At 28.0% G+C, this 16,974-nt stretch overlaps 1 protein-coding gene across 3 annotated transcripts in view; it reads left to right on the forward strand.

The window, feature by feature from the left end:
- LOC6054510 (protein tweety-2) overlaps positions 1–16,974 on the forward strand; it is a 142,185-nt gene that overhangs the window by 97,343 nt on the left and 27,868 nt on the right. For all 3 annotated transcript variants that reach the window (XM_038262655.1, XM_038262657.1, XM_038262656.1), the window contains exon 4: positions 7,941–8,165. In XM_038262655.1, coding sequence (XP_038118583.1) covers positions 7,941–8,165 — 225 coding nt within the window. The remainder of the gene's footprint in view (positions 1–7,940; positions 8,166–16,974) is intronic.

Consider the following 16,974-nt stretch of genomic DNA (forward strand, 5'->3'; position numbering starts at 1 on the left):
TTATTTTTATGTTTTTTAGACACATTGAAATCATTAAAAAAATCACATTAAAAACAACCCTCTCATGATTCTATTTGTTTGGTAATATATTAATGATGTGTTTTTGATAATATTTACTTCAATATTCAAAACATTGAGTCATAATTAAATTATTTTAAAAATATTGAATTCCTGAATTTCGCAAAAAAATGGGTTTATTTTTGTCTATTTTGCTTCATTGGTTGCTCCATACAAGTTTCCATACACATTTAAAACCTTTTTGTGATGAACTTTTTTCACAAAATCTCTATTTAGACAAACTTTATCCCATTTACTTTTTTTTTAATTTTTGGATTAAAACATATCTAACCATAAAAATATTCAACACATGCGAATCAAGATAATGTGGACGAAAAGTGCCAACATAACGGACGTTTAGTTTTTCGTCAAGTTATGATTTTTTGGAAAAAAGATGTTTTGAGAAAATGTCGATAATTGTCTCAAAAAACTTTTGTGATTTTTGTAAATTTAAAATGGTACCGTTTCTGAGTTAAAGTCATTTTTTTCGATTTTTTTTAGATAAGGTCTATCCACGTTCAAAAATGAATATGTTTCAAAAACTGAGAAATTTCTCTACTAAGAGTTTTTCTAAGTACGACCATTTCGGCCTCAAATTATTGATACGATTTTTGATGTTCAAATGGAAATTCGTGTGAAATTTTCCTAGGGCCATTGCAAATACTCTTCAAAGTTTATGTCACCTACCTTCAAAATCTTTCGGAAAAATCAAGGGGCAAAAATATTATCTAACCAACTGAAAACAATGTTAAATGCATTTTCCCACGTTTTAAGTTATATTTAGCATGTTCGAGATCGATTAAAAAAATATTTGTTTTTTGAATTGCAATGTACAGCACCGCAATTTTTTTTTTCCAACGAAAAAAAAATAACGAGGAAAGGAGAATGGGCAAATTTGTATGGGAGCTGGTCCAAGGATGTACACGAAAGGGACCAACTTTTTTCGAAAGATCTCGCCGAGACATGAAAAAAAGTCTTCTGGACCAACTCTCTAAACCCCGGGGTTCAAAAGTTACAAGTTGTTGAAGTTTGAGTATTTTGGGTTAAAATGTACAAAAAATCTATTTTTTGCTATTTCTAAAATCATTCATAAAATCTCTGTTTCATTATGGATTTCGATTTTCTTGACTTCATTCGACGCGTATCACCGAAAACTATACGTTCTGATATGTTTTAGCATGATTGAAACATGAATTCTTTTGTTTCTATCCGTTTGAACCGTTTTTGCAAGAGGCTTACCATAGAAACAAGCCGAAACTTGAAGATTTTGAAAACGAATCCTACCCAGACTGCTTCAGTGAGTATGAAAGGCTACAGCGCAATGTTGTAACAACTTATTGGGATGTTCTGAGTCATCCGAGAACTCCTTGGAGTTAAGACCGGTGAGTCTACCACCGTAACAAGCAAGATGTCGGCGGTTTTTGACCACTGATCATACCCGCATGGCTTCAGTGAGTATGGTAGACTACTATGCTGATGTGTTGGAGTGTCCTGGGTTCTCCTAGGACTCCCTGGAGTTATGATCTGTAGAGCTACAGCCTAACAAGCAAGAGGTCGACGGTTTTTGACCCCGGAACATACCTGCATAGCTTAAGTCAGTATGGTAGACTGCTTTGTTAATATGTTGGGATGTCTTTGGTCATCCTAGGACTCCCTGAAGTTAAGATATTTGGGTCACTGTAACAAGAAAAAGGTCGACGATTTTTAACCGCGCATCATAACCGCAAAGATTCAGTGAGTATGGCAGACTGTATTGCTGTTATGTTGGTATGTTCTGGACCATTCCAGGGAGTCCTTGTAACAGCCGTAAACCTACAGATCATAACTCCAGGGAGTCCTAGGATGACCAAAGACATCCCAACACATTAACCAAGAAGTGCACCATACTCACTGAAGCCATGCGGGTATGATCCGGGGTCCAAAACCGTCGATCTCTTGCTTGTTACGGCTGTAGCTCCACAGATCATAACTCCAGGGAGTCCTTGGATGACCCAGGACATCCTAACACATTAGTAAAGTAGTCTACCACACTCACTGAAGCTATGCGGGTATGCTCCGTTGTCAAAACCGGTCGACATTTTGCTTGTTACGGTAGTAGACCCACAGATCTTAACTCCAGGGAGTCCTAGGAGAACCCAGGACACTCCAACACATCAGCATAGTAGTTTACCATACTCACTGAAGCCATGCGGGTATGATCCGTGGTCAAAAACCGCCGACATCTTGCTTGTTACGGTGGTAGACTCACCGGTCTTAACTCCAAGGAGTTCTCGGATGACTCAGACCATCCCAATAAGTTGTTACAACATTGTACTGAAGCCTTCCATACTCACTGAAACAATCTGGGTCGGATCCGGTTTCAAAACCTTGAAGTTTCGACTTGTTTATATGGGATGCCTCTTGGCCAAACGGTTCAAACGGATAAAAACAAGAGAAATCATGTTTCAATCATGCTAAGACATATCAGAACTCATAGTTTTTGCTGATACGCGTCGAATGATGTCAAGAAAATCGAAATCCATAATGAAACAGAGATTTTATGAATGATTTTAGAAATAGCATAAATAAGATTTTTTGAACATTTTTACCCAAAATGCTCATACTTCAACAGCTTGTAACCTTTGAACCCCGGGGTTTAGAGAGTTGGTCCAGAAGACTTTTTTTCATGTCTCGGCGAGATCTTTCGAAAAAAGTTGGTCCCGTTCATGTACATCCTTGGACCAAATTCGCCCATTCTCCTTTGAAAACTAAGGATTGCAAACAGCTGGGCAGGTGTAAAATCCATTTAAAAAAATAATTTAAATGTTAAAATCATGGCTTGTAATTTATATTATTATATTTTCCTTTTTTTCAAAATTGTCAAAATTGTCAAAATTGTCAAAATTGTCAAAATTGTCAAAATTGACAAAATTGTCAAAATTGTCAAAATTGTCAAAATTGTCAAAATTGTCAAAATTGTCAAAATTGTCAAATTGTCAAATTGTCAAAATTGTCAAAATTGTCAAAATTGTCAAAATTGTCAAAATTGTCAAAAGTGTCAAAATTGTCAAAATTGTCAAAATTGTCAAAATTGTCAAAATTGTCAAAATTGTCAAAATTGTCAAATTGTCAAATTGTCAAAATTGTCAAAATTGTCAAAATTGTCAAAATTGTCAAAAGTGTAAAAATTGTCAAAATTATCAAAATTGTCAAAATTGTCAAATTGTCAAAATTGTCAAAATTGTCAAAATTGTCAAAATTGTCAAAATTGTCAAAATTGTCAAAATTGTCAAAATTGTCAAAATTGTCAAAATTGTCAAAATTGTCAAAATTGTCAAAATTGTCAAAATTGTCAAAATTGTCAAAATTGTCAAAATTGTCAAAATTGTCAAAATTGTCAAAATTGTCAAAATTGTCAAAATTGTCAAAATTGTCAAAATTGTCAAAATTGTCAAAATTGTCAAAATTGTCAAAATTGTCAAAATTGTCAAAATTGTCAAAATTGTCAAAATTGTCAAAATTGTCAAAATTGTCAAAATTGTCAAAATTGTCAAAATTGTCAAAATTGTCAAAATTGTCAAAATTGTCAAAATTGTCAAAATTGTCAAAATTGTCAAAATTGTCAAAATTGTCAAAATTGTCAAAATTGTCAAAATTGTCAAAATTGTCAAAATTGTCAAAATTGTCAAAATTGTCAAAATTTTCAAAATTTTCAAAATTTTCAAAATTTTCAAAATTTTCAAAATTTTCAAAATTGTCAAAATTGTCAAAATTGTCAAAATTGTCAAAATTGTCAAAATTGTCAAAATTGTCAAAATTGTCAAAATTGTCAAAATTGTCAAGATTGTCAAAATTGTCAAAATTGTCAAAATTGTCAAAATTGTCAAAATTGTCAAAATTGTCAAAATTGTCAAAATTGTCAAAATTGTCAAAATTGTCAAAATTGTCAAAATTGTCAAAATTGTCAAAATTGTCAAAATTGTCAAAATTGTCAAAATTGTCAAAATTGTCAAAATTGTCAAAATTGTCAAAATTGTCAAAATTGTCAAAATTGTCAAAATTGTCAAAATTGTCAAAATTGTCAAAATTGTCAAAATTGTCAAAATTGTCAAAATTGTCAAAATTGTCAAAATTGTCAAAATTGTCAAAATTGTCAAAATTGTCAAAATTGTCAAAATTGTCAAAATTGTCAAAATTGTCAAAATTGTCAAAATTGTCAAAATTGTCAAAATTGTCAAAATTGTCAAAATTGTCAAAATTGTCAAAATTGTCAAAATTGTCAAAATTGTCAAAATTGTCAAAATTGTCAAAATTATTAAAATTGTCAAAATTGACAAAATTGTCCAAATTGTCAAAATTGTCAAAATTGTCAAAATTGTCAAAATTGTCAAAATTGTCAAAATTGTCAAAATTGTCAAAATTGTCAAAATTGTCAAAATTGTCAAAATTGTCAAAATTGTCAAAATTGTCAAAATTGTCAAAATTGTCAAAATTGTCAAAATTGTCAAAATTGTCAAAATTGTCAAAATTGTCAAAATTGTCAAAATTGTCAAAATTGTCAAAATTGTCAAAATTGTCAAAATTGTCAAAATTGTCAAAATTGTCAAAATTGTCAAAATTGTCAAAATTGTCAAAATTGTCAAAATTGTCAAAATTGTCAAAATTGTCAAGATTGTCAAGATTGTCAAAATTGTCAAAATTGTCAAAATTGTCAAAATTGTCAAAATTGTCAAAATTGTCTAAATTGTCTAAATTGTCAAAATTGTCTAAATTGTCAAAATTGTCAAAATTGTCAAAATTGTCAAAATTGTCAAAATTGTCAAAATTGTCAAAATTGTCAAAATTGTCAAAATTGTCAAAATTGTCAAAATTGTCAAAATTGTCAAAATTGTCAAAATTGTCAAAATTGTCAAAATTGTCAAAATTGTCAAAATTGTCAAAATTGCAAAATTGTCAAAATTGTCAAAATTGTCAAAATTGTCAAAATTGTCAAAATTGTCAAAATTGTCAAAATTGTCAAAATTGTCAAAATTGTCAAAATTGTCAAAATTGTCAAAATTGTCAAAATTGTCAAAATTGTCAAAATTGTCAAAATTGTCAAAATTATTAAAATTGTCAAAATTGACAAAATTGTCCAAATTGTCAAAATTGTCAAAATTGTCAAAATTGTCAAAATTGTCAAAATTGTCAAAATTGTCAAAATTGTCAAAATTGTCAAAATTGTCAAAATTGTCAAAATTGTCAAAATTGTCAAAATTGTCAAAATTGTCAAAATTGTCAAAATTGTCAAAATTGTCAAAATTGTCGAAATTGTCAAAATTGTCAAAATTGTCAAAAAAAATGTTAAAATTGTCAAAAAAATTGTCAAAATTGTCAAAATTGTCAAAATTGTCAAAATTGTCAAAATTGTCAAAATTGTCAAAATTGTCAAAATTGTCAAAATTGTCAAAATTGTCAAGATTGTCAAGATTGTCAAGATTGTCAAAATTGTCGAAATTGTCAAAATTGTCAAAATTGTCAAAATTGTCAAAATTGTCAAAATTGTCAAAATTGTCAAAATTGTCAAAATTGTCAAAATTGTCAAAATTGTCAAAATTGTCAAAATTGTCAAAATTGTCAAAATTGTCAAAATTGTCAAAATTGTCAAAATTGTCAAAATTGTCAAAATTGTCAAAATTGTCAAAATTGTCAAAATTGTCAAAATTGTCAAAATTGTCAAAATTGTCAAAATTGTCAAAATTGTCAAAATTGTCAAAATTGTCAAAATTGTCAAAATTGTCAAAATTGTCAAAATTGTCAAAATTGTCAAAATTGTCAAAATTGTCAAAATTGTCAAAATTGTCAAAATTGTTAAAATTGTCAAAATTGTCAAAATTGTCAAGATTTTCAAAATTGTCAAAATTGTCAAAATTGTCAAAATTGTCAAAATTGTCAAAATTGTCAAAATTGTCAAAATTGTCAAAATTGTCGAAATTGTCACGATTGTAAAAATTGTTAAAACTGTCAAAATTATCAAATGTGTCAAAATTGTCAAAATTGTCAAAATTGTCAAAATTGTTAAAATTGTCTAAATTGTCTAAATTGTCTAAATTGTCAAAATTGTCAAAATTGTCAAAATTGTCAAAATTGTCAAAATTGTCAAAATTGTCAAAATTGTCAAAATTGTCAAAATTGTCAAAATTGTCAAAATTGTCAAAATTGTCAAAATTGTCAAAATTGTCAAAATTGTCAAAATTGTCAAAATTGTCAAAATTGTCAAAATTGTCAAAATTGTGAAAATTGTCAAAATTGTTAAAATTGTCTAAATTGTCTAAATTGTCAAAATTGTCTAAATTGTCAAAATTGTCTAAATTGTCAAAATTGTCAAAATTGTGAAAATTGTCAAAATTGTTAAAATTGTCTAAATTGTCTAAATTGTCAAAATTGTCTAAATTGTCAAAATTGTCTAAATTGTCTAAATTGTCACGATTGTCAAAATTGTCAAAATTGTCAAAATTGTCAAAATTGTCAAAATTGTCAAAATTGTCAAAATTGTCAAAATTGTCAAAATTGTCAAAATTGTCAAAATTGTCAAAATTGTTAAAATTGTCTAAATTGTCTAAATTGTCAAAATTGTCTAAATTGTCAAAATTGTCTAAATTGTCTAAATTGTCTAAATTGTCTAAATTGTCAAAATTGTCAAAATTGTCAAAATTGTGAAAATTGTGAAAATTGTCAAAATTGTCTAAATTGTCTAAATTGTCAAAATTGTCTAAATTGTCTAAATTGTCTAAATTGTCTAAATTGTCAAAATTGTCAAAATTGTCAAAATTGTCAAAAATTGTCAAAATTGTCAAAATTGTAAAAATTGTCAAAATTGTCAAAATTGTCAGAATTGTCAGAATTTTCAAAATTGTCCAAATTTTCAAAATTCTCCACAATTTAAAAATTGTCCAATTTGGTAAAAAATGCTAAATTTGGAAAAAAAATCAATATTGGAAAAATTGGAATTGACAATATGCTCAGAATTCTCATCTGATCAGTTTAAACATATTGCTCTCAGCATTTTTGAAATATCGGTAGTTTATAATCAACACTTTTCAAGATTGATCAAAGTATTGCGCCTCTGACATTTATTACTTTATTTACATTTTCCCCCATTTAGCAAAACAAACTTCCCACAATTCGTAGAACAATCCTCACACCCGAATTGCTGCTTCATTCAAGCCTACACCATCGTAATCTTGGTTGAGCAAGGACCCAGTGGGAAGTGAGCAGTACAAAAATTAAAACACAACCCAAAAGCATGACGGCGAACATGGAATTAAAGTGGGATAAAACAAGCGAACAGAGCGGAAAAGTAAGTGAGGGTGGTTCGGAAGAAGCATTTTGCACCCATCATAAATAGTCGGCGTTTTATGCGCCAAGAGCCAAGCCAAGCCAAGAGATGCTGGCTGGCGGTGGTCATGGACAACATCAGCCATCACACAATCTTTTGCTCTTTCTTTTCCCCTAGTAGGGAGGAAGGGAATCCCTTTCCGAGAAAAGATAAATGGTGGCGCACTTACAGAATGGTCCAGGGAGGACACTGTTGCAAATGTTGGGCTATGAAGTTCACGAAAAAGATCGAAAATCTTCGATAAAGAAAGGCAGTTACAATAACAAATCATATTCTTAACCAAATATTAATAATAATTTTTCTCCGTGCATCAACCTCCAGAGAAACCGTTGTGGTTAGTTCTTGGGAGATCCCTCGCAGAAAGTCAAATCAATTTTCATTAACGTTAATTACTCGTCGTTGCCCAGCCGCTCTGAATAGTGGTGGTGGCTTGTCCTGCCTCTAGTTGTAATAATCTCACAAACAAACCACTCCCCTCCTCCCATCACTAATGAATTGCTGTTTTCATTTTTCCCTTTTTTCGCAGACCGAGATGGTGAAGCAGAATCTCAAGTCGAAGGTGGTCCTGTCCGAACTGGAAGCCAAGCTGGAGCAGCCGCCGCAGCTGTACAACCAAACGGCGCTGTACCTGCTCCAGGACACGGTCAAGATGGTCAAGGACAACACGACGCTCGCCATCAACGCGCTCGAGACGGTCGTCTACCTGACCCGGCCCTCGTACTCCGACCTGACGCTGAAAAATCTGCTCGATGTGAGTACATTTTGGGAAATTTTGCGATTTGCGATTTTCCGCTTTTTTGCTGCTTTTATTTATTTCGAAAATAAAGTTCTACGTTTTTCAATTTTTTTTTGCGATTTTTTTCAATTTTATAATAGTACCCGAGCAGACGGAAATAACGTGGGAATAACATTTTTTGTTATATGAAAATACTAGACCAATAACATTTTATGTTATTTATAACAATATTTGTTATTCACCGTTATGATTTTTTTGTTATTGGATTGTTATTGTAATAACAGACTAATAACATTTTGCGTTATTCTTCGAACAAATCTCTGTTATTCTTTTTTGTTATTTTAACAACTAATCCGATCATCCCAATAACAGTTGGAGTTATTCTTCCATAACAAAAAATGTTATTCCCATGTTGTTTTGACTTTCAACCAATGTCAGACCAATAACAAATTTGGTTATGATAACATAAACTGTTATTAAGCTCTTATGCAAAAATGGATTTTGCCAGAATATTTCATAACATTTTTTGTTATTTTAACAGTATTTGTTATTGAAATGGCATGAATTTTGTTATTACCGTCTGCCCGGGTAGTTTATGCAACAAGTTGCAAAAAGAGGATTTTTTCAGCACCAGTCGTACATTTATCCAACGAGGTTCACCGAGTTGGATAAATACGACGAGTGCTGAAAAAATCAAGTTTTGCAACTTGTTGCATAAACTACTATTAGTTTTGCAAGTTTTGCAGTTCCATACAGCATTTTTTTGCAATTTCGAAAAACACCCATTGAGTGAAATTTTAAGTCGAATTTTCATGTATTTTGTCAATAAATTGTTTAAATCAAAAAAAATTGAAAAGTGTTACTTTTCGAAACAAGTGCTCAAAAGTTCCACTTTTCAGCACCCATTTCAGTGCTGAAAAGTGTTACTTTTCAGCATTTATTTTGAAAAGTGTTGCTATTCGATTCTGTTATTTTTGGTACAGAAAAGTAGGCTATTTCGTCGTTCAAGAATGACAGGAAAAGTAAGTAGTTTCACGACGGAATTGCAAAAAAAAAATCATACACTCTAAAAAAAAATCTGCATTTACTTTTGATGTATTTTTTTCTTGGCTCAAGCTTTGTAGGAGCCTTCCATATAACCTAAGAAGCTATTTTGTGTCATTGGTTCACTCATACAAGTTTCCAAACAATTTTGACAGCTATCCGTACAAAAATGGTATGTGATTATCCGAAAATCTGTATATTTGGAAGGAATTTTCGGATCGATTTGGTGTCTTCGGCAAAGTTGTTGGTATTGGTGAGAACTTTTCATAAAAAGTAGACACACGGAAAAAATGCCCGATCTTTTATTTTTTATTTTTTCCCAAAAAAAAGGATTTTTTTTCCAAAAACATTCAAAAATTTTCCGCTAAGTTAAAATTTAAAAAAAAATGTTGTTGGAAAAAAAAGAAATTTGAAAAAAAAAATAATTGATTTGAATTTATAAATCAAAATCGAATTTGCAATCAAAAAGTTTTTTGCTTTTTGATAAAATGCTGAATTATTTGTAAAATTTTCGATTTTTCCGATCAAAACATATTCAATTTTTTAAGTGTGGCCTCATTTTAAAACGGACAAAAATCCATAATTAGTGACTGAATTTTTTTTATGATGTAAGTTTTCATTTTTTCTAAAAATTAGAAAAAAATCAGCAAAGCTCATACTTTTTGGAACATTTATCTCCGTAGTACGTTTGGCTTAAAATTTGTGGGTGACAAAACACTGTTAAATTTTTAACAAAAATTTTTAATTTATTTTCAAAATTTTATATTTTTTGAAATACTTAAATTTTTTAGTTTTAATTTTGTCTCAAACGACGTTAACTTTTGTATTGGTTTCTTAAAAATTGTAATTGTTTATTTTAAAATACTGTATATTTTTAAAATGCTCAATTTTTTATAATATACAATATACGAAATCGGCCGATTTCGACCATTTCATTTTTTTTTTTAATTTCGCTAAAGCTTTGTGGGTATCAAAGAAGCTATTTTGCGTCATTGGTTCACCCATAAAAGTCTCCATACAATTTTGGCAGCTGTGCATACAAAATTGGTACGTAAATATTCGAAAATCTGTCGCTTTTGAATGAATTTTCTGATCAATTTTTGGTGCCTTCGGCAGAGTTGTAGATATTGTTGAGGAATATTCAGAAAAAATAGGTGCACGGAAAAAATGGCTGATCATTTAATTAACTCATTATTTTCTTTTTAATCCTTTTTTAATCGGACAAACTTTGAAAGGCTATATTTTGAAAACGGTGCACTTTATCAAAAAAAATGTGAAGTACTTTTCGATTGGAAATTCGGTTTTACATTAAAAAAATGAAGTCAACAGATTTTAAATACAAGATTTCAATGTTTTACAAAAATAAGCACATTAAAAAAAATCATAACTCGTCAGCAAAATGTTGGTCCATACTTCTAAATGGCAGTTTTTTTCTCCTAAAACATAAAAAATAACAAAAAATTAAAATTGTAAAAATAAATGATTCAAAATTCCCTTATTTTTTTCCCCTGAATCTATTTTTAATGAATAGTCCTCATCAATACCTTCAACTTTGCCCAGGACACCAAATCAATTTTGGAATTCCTTGAAAAGTTACAGATTTTCGAATATTTACGAACCATTTTTGTATGAACAGCTGAGATTTTTATGGGTGAACCAATGAATAGAAAATTATTTCTTTGGTCATAGAGAAAGGCCCCACAAAGTTTGAGTCAAATCAAATAGTACAATTAAAATCCATTTTAGATTTTGGTAGAGAATTGCTCTAAATTACAATTTTTATTGAAAAATACTTAAATTTTCTCAAAATTTAATTTTTTTTCAAAAAAATCTAAGTTTGATTTTTTTCATTTTTTTTCAAATCAAATTTTTTATGATTTTCAATATTGATACGGGTATTAACGACGCAAAATTGTTGTTAAGATGTTCAATTTACTACAATTTGGGGTGCCAAATGTTAAAATTTTCACATAAAAAAATGTTGATATAACAATTTAGTATAAGTACGAGTTGAAAAATAATATTTTTTTGTAGTTACTATTTAAACAAAATTTTAAAATGTCTGTTCATTCAGTTACACTCAAAATTTGTAAAAAGATGAGACTTTAACACTTGAGCAGTTCTCTACGAAATTGGTTTTTTTCTTCAATTTTAGTTTTTGTATTTTTTAATCCGACTGAAACTTTTTTGGTGCCTTCGGTATGCCTAAAGAAGCCATTTAGCATCATTAGTTTGTCCATAAAATTGTCCATACAAATTTGGCAGCTGTCCATACAAAGATGATGTATGAAAATTCAAAAATCTGTATCTTTTGAAGGAATTTTTTGATCGATTTGGTGTCTTCGGCAAAGTTGTAGGTATGGATACAGACTACACTGAAAAAAAAATGATACACTGTAAAAAAAATTTGGTGATTTTTTTATTTAACTTTTTATCACTAAAACTTGATTTGCAAAAAAACACTATTTTTATTTTTTTTTTATTTTTTGATATGTTTTAGAGGACATAAAATGCCAACTTTTCAGAAATTTCCAGATTGTGAAAAAAATCTTTGACCGAGTTATGAATTTTTTAATCAATACTGATTTTTTCAAAAAATCGAAATATTGGTCGCAAAAAAATTTCAACTTCATTTTTCGATGTAAAAGCAAATTTGCAATCAAAAAGTACTTCAGTGAAATTTTGATAAAGTGCACCGTTTTCAAGTTATAGCCATGATTTGAAAATTTTGAAAGAAATGTTTTCGAAAAGATCGGAAAATTTCACAGATGTTTGCTGAGATATCGACAATAAAAAATGGTGGGTTGTTTGGGTGAGACTTAGAAAACATCAATTTTCCTGTTTTTAAACCTTTGCATTGCAATATCTCAGCAACTAAAGGTCGTATCAACAAAGTCCGAAAAAGCAAAATATAGAGAATTTTCTCAGCTTTTCAAAAATATTTTTTGCAAACATGTGCACTATTTAAAAAAAATGGTATACAATTTTCTATACAAATTTGGCAGCTGTCCATACAAAAAAGATTTATGAAAATTCAAAAATCTGTATCTTTTGAAGTAATTTTTTGATCGATTTGGTGTCTTCGGCAAAGTTGTAGGTATGGATATGGACTGCACTGAAAAAAATGATACACGGCACTTTTGTTTTTTGGTGATTTTTAATTTTACTTTTTGTCACTACAGCTTGATTTACAAAAAAAAACTATAATTTTTTTATATATGTTTTAGGAGACATCAAATGCCAACTTTTCAAAAATTTCCTTAATGTGCAAAAAATCTTTGACCGAGTTATGAATTTTTGAATCAATACTGATTTTTCAAAAAAAATCGAAATATTGGTCGCAAAAAATTGTTAACTTCATTTATCCATGTAAAACATGGTGTCGATTTCTGGAAAAGTCAGGGAAAACCTGGAATTGTCAGGGAATTTTATTTGACCTGGAAAAGTCAGGGAAAGTCAGGGAATTTTAAGCTGGGTCAGGGAATTTCGATTATCTCAAAAATATTACTACAAAATTTCATTCCATTTTGAAAATTCGCCCTTGATGATGTATTTGAATGTTTTCCAGGCCAAACTTTGCAACATTAATAATATTTATTTTTTTTATTGGTCAGTCCGGAAGGAACGCAGAACTCCATATAAAAAATGCTTAAGAAAAGGGTCACGATGAAAATCGCGTAGCTTGTTTGCAATATGTTTAGGTTTAAAAATCAAATAATTTGGATTTCCGTTCAACTGAAAATTACAAATTACTAGCGCACACAGGGTGGGACAATATGAGGCAGTTGCCTCACCAGAGATTTGTTCTAAAATTGGTCGATTGCTTAGCATATAGGGACCATAGAGAAAATCATACATTTTGTCAGAAAAATTGAATAATTTAAAAAATCTTAAGTTAAAACATTCGAACATTTGAAAATTTTAAAAAATCTAAAATTCTAAAGCATAAAGATTCAAAGTTTTTAAAATTTTAAAATTTTGAAATTCCCTGGGCTTTGTCATAATGAGTGTCATAGGTTTGATGCTTGTTTGGCAAAGAGTATGATTTGATTCGATGTGGAATTAAAATCGAAGTGTTCAGTATATTGCTGAAGCTTCCATTTTTACACATGGATACCACTTCATGCTGCGAGAACCCACTTTGGCGTAGTCTCAGGGCTTAATCGATGGCCGGTAAGCTGTCATCGAGACAAGGAGGTTCTCTGATAGTGGAAATATCACATTTGTACAATGAACCGCTACATATGTGATTTTTCCCTATCTTAATGTGGGTATCAGGTTAGGATGCAGGTTTTTAAAAATTCAGTTTTTGTAGAATTTAGGATTTTAACTATAAATATCAACTTTTTATACTTTGCCTTTAGTTATTTGGGGACAAAATTAGTAACAGTGAATTTAGTAATTCTATCAGAATCGGTGATTTTCATTCAAGTAGCATAAAAACCATTCTGATTTGTCAAAATTTCCATAGAGTCTCGATCAATCAATAGTGAAATGATATCGGACTAAATTCGTTGATCTGTTGAACTAACGGTTGTCGGATTATGATTGTATCGACCATTGTTGCGAATCGAGGATCTACTGGAATTCTGACGAACAAATGGTCGTCTCTTTTTCAATTCACGACTTGTAAAATATCAACTGTTATTTTTTTGTTTTTAAAAGAAGCCAGACAGGTTTTAAAAGAAACGTTTTTTTTGGTTAATAATTAAAATGTCGGGGATTTGAGATAAGAGTAGCTTTCGGATAGGTTGCTTTAAATCTTGTATTCAATTCAAGTTAGGTAGTTATCCGCAAATGAATATTTGGACTTATATGAATAATTGAACATTTTGGACTTATGAATAACACACAACTGTGCATTTATTCTAGAGTCAGATCCATACAGCGCCAGTGTTTATTTGGTCGAAGTGTACTAATTCATTGGCAGATCTGATTCTAGTTGTAATGTACGACAAGACTACTGACTGACGGACGTGACAGGACGAGGGCCCAGTTTAGAGGTTTCGACATCAACGATGTGCGGCTGGATCACCCCCCAAAAAAAAAAAAAAAAAGTTTTTAAAATTTTGAAATTCTGGTAATTTGGAATTGTTGATATCTAATTTTTTTAAATTCTTAGTCTTAAATTCTAAAAAAAATGTAAGGCTAGAAAATTTTCCAAAATTTCACATTAGTATTCGTTATCTAAATTTATATTTTTCTCAACATTAAACTAGTCTAATTTTGTGTAATCTAAAATGTAAGTAAAATAGTGATGATGAAATTGAATTCAAAATTAAAGAATTAAATTCAAGAATTAAAGAAATAAATCAAAAATTTATGGAAAGACATGGTTGTTACGGACTACACTCAACTCATTTTTAAACATACTGACTCTGAATAATTAATTTCTTTAAAGTTTTGAGCAATGTTTTTTATCCTTATTTATTGTTCTTTTATACTGGATACATTCAATTTTAATCATGTGAATCTTAACCATATTTCAAACTTTTCCTGAAGATACAGACATTTGGATGTAACAAAACTTATTATTGGGCATGTTCCAGTGGGTGTACTGTGCTTCTATCCCAAATATGAGCTCGATTGGACGTAACTGAAGCTTCTCCGCCTTTGAATTTTAGATGGGATTCAACCAGTAGAATTTTTTTTAAATTTGAACATTCTTGAAGAAAAATAAAAAAAAAACCAAACATTCAAAAATTACAGCTCCAACATTGAAAATTTGATTATTCAGAAATTAGGAAATAAAATAAGGAAAAAAGTATTGAAAATCCCAAAAAAATAAATTCATATTAAAAAAGAAACTAAAAGATTCGAAATTTTTAAATCAAAAATAAAAAAAAAATAAAACAAAAATCAAAGATATCAATATTCAAAAATAAAAAGTAAAATAAAAATAATCAAGAGAACAGAAAAATATTATTTTTAAATTCTTAAATCCTTAAATTCTTAAATTCTTAAATTCTTAAATTCTTAAATTCTTAAATTCTTAAATTCTTAAATTCTTAAATTCTTAAATTCTTAAATTCTTAAATTCTTAAATTCTTAAATTCTTAAATTCTTAAATTCTTAAATTCTTAAATTCTTAAATTCTTAAATTCTTAAATTCTTAAATTCTTAAATTCTTAAATTCTTAAATTCTTAAATTCTTAAATTCTTAAATTCTTAAATTCTTAAATTCTTAAATTCTTAAATTCTTAAATTCTTAAATTCTTAAATTCTTAAATTCTTAAATTCTTAAATTCTTAAATTCTTAAATTCTTAAATTCTTAAATTCTTAAATTCTTAAATTCTTAAATTCTTAAATTCTTAAATTCTTAAATTCTTAAATTCTTAAATTCTTAAATTCTTAAATTCTTAAATTCTTAAATTCTTAAATTCTTAAATTCTTAAATTCTTAAATTCTTAAATTCTTAAATTCTTAAATTCTTAAATTCTTAAATTCTTAAATTCTTAAATTCTTAAATTCTTAAATTCTTAAATTCTTAAATTCTTAAATTCTTAAATTCTTAAATTCTTAAATTCTTAAATTCTTAAATTCTTAAATTCTTAAATTCTTAAATTCTTAAATTCTTAAATTCTTAAATTCTTAAATTCTTAAATTCTTAAATTCTTAAATTCTTAAATTCTTAAATTCTTAAATTCTTAAATTCTTAAATTCTTAAATTCTTAAATTCTTAAATTCTTAAATTCTTAAATTCTTAAATTCTTAAATTCTTAAATTCTTAAATTCTTAAATTCTTAAATTCTTAAATTCTTAAATTCTTAAATTCTTAAATTCTTAAATTCTTAAATTCTTAAATTCTTAAATTCTTAAATTCTTAAATTCTTAAATTCTTAAATTCTTAAATTCTTAAATTCTTAAATTCTTAAATTCTTAAATTCTTAAATTCTTAAATTCTTAAATTCTTAAATTCTTAAATTCTTAAATTCTTAAATTCTTAAATTCTTAAATTCTTAAATTCTTAAATTCTTAAATTCTTAAATTCTTAAATTCTTAAATTCTTAAATTCTTAAATTCTTAAATTCTTAAATTCTTAAATTCTAAATTCTTAAATTCTTAAATTCTTAAATTCTTAAATTCTTAAATTCTTAAATTCTTAAATTCTTAAATTCTTAAATTCTTAAATTCTTAAATTCTTAAATTCTTAAATTCTTAAATTCTTAAATTCTGAAATTCTTAAATTCTTAAATTCTTAAATTCTTAAATTCTTAAATTCTTAAATTCTTAAATTCTTAAATTCTTAAATTCTTAAATTCTTAAATTCTTAAATTCTTAAATTCTTAAATTCTTAAATTCTTAAATTCTTAAATTCTTAAATTCTTAAATTCTTAAATTCTTAAATTCTTAAATTCTTAAATTCTTAAATTCTTAAATTCTTAAATTCTTAAATTCTTAAATTCTTAAATTCTTAAATTCTTAAATTCTTAAATTCTTAAATACTTAAATTCTTAAATTCTTAAATTCTTAATTCTTAAATTGCTTAAACGCTGCCATTTTTGTTACCATCTTAGATTGTATATTGATAAAATTTGAAGTGTTTTTGGAGTTTTTTTTCGGTTAGAGAAATTTTGAGAAGAAGATGTAGAAAACATTGCTTTGATTTTTTCAAGTGACGCTTTGGTAAGATCATCGAGTATGAACTGTATCTTAAATTTAAAACCTCAATATCGAGAATTTATTACATTTTTTAAATTTTATTATTTTTCTATTAAGATTTCATTTTAGATCTAAATTTCTAAATGTTGAAATTTTTGTTTTCTTTTTGCAAAAATA

This window comes from Culex quinquefasciatus, chromosome 3 (assembly GCF_015732765.1).
Source record: "Culex quinquefasciatus strain JHB chromosome 3, VPISU_Cqui_1.0_pri_paternal, whole genome shotgun sequence".
NCBI classification, from domain to species: domain Eukaryota; kingdom Metazoa; phylum Arthropoda; class Insecta; order Diptera; family Culicidae; genus Culex; species Culex quinquefasciatus.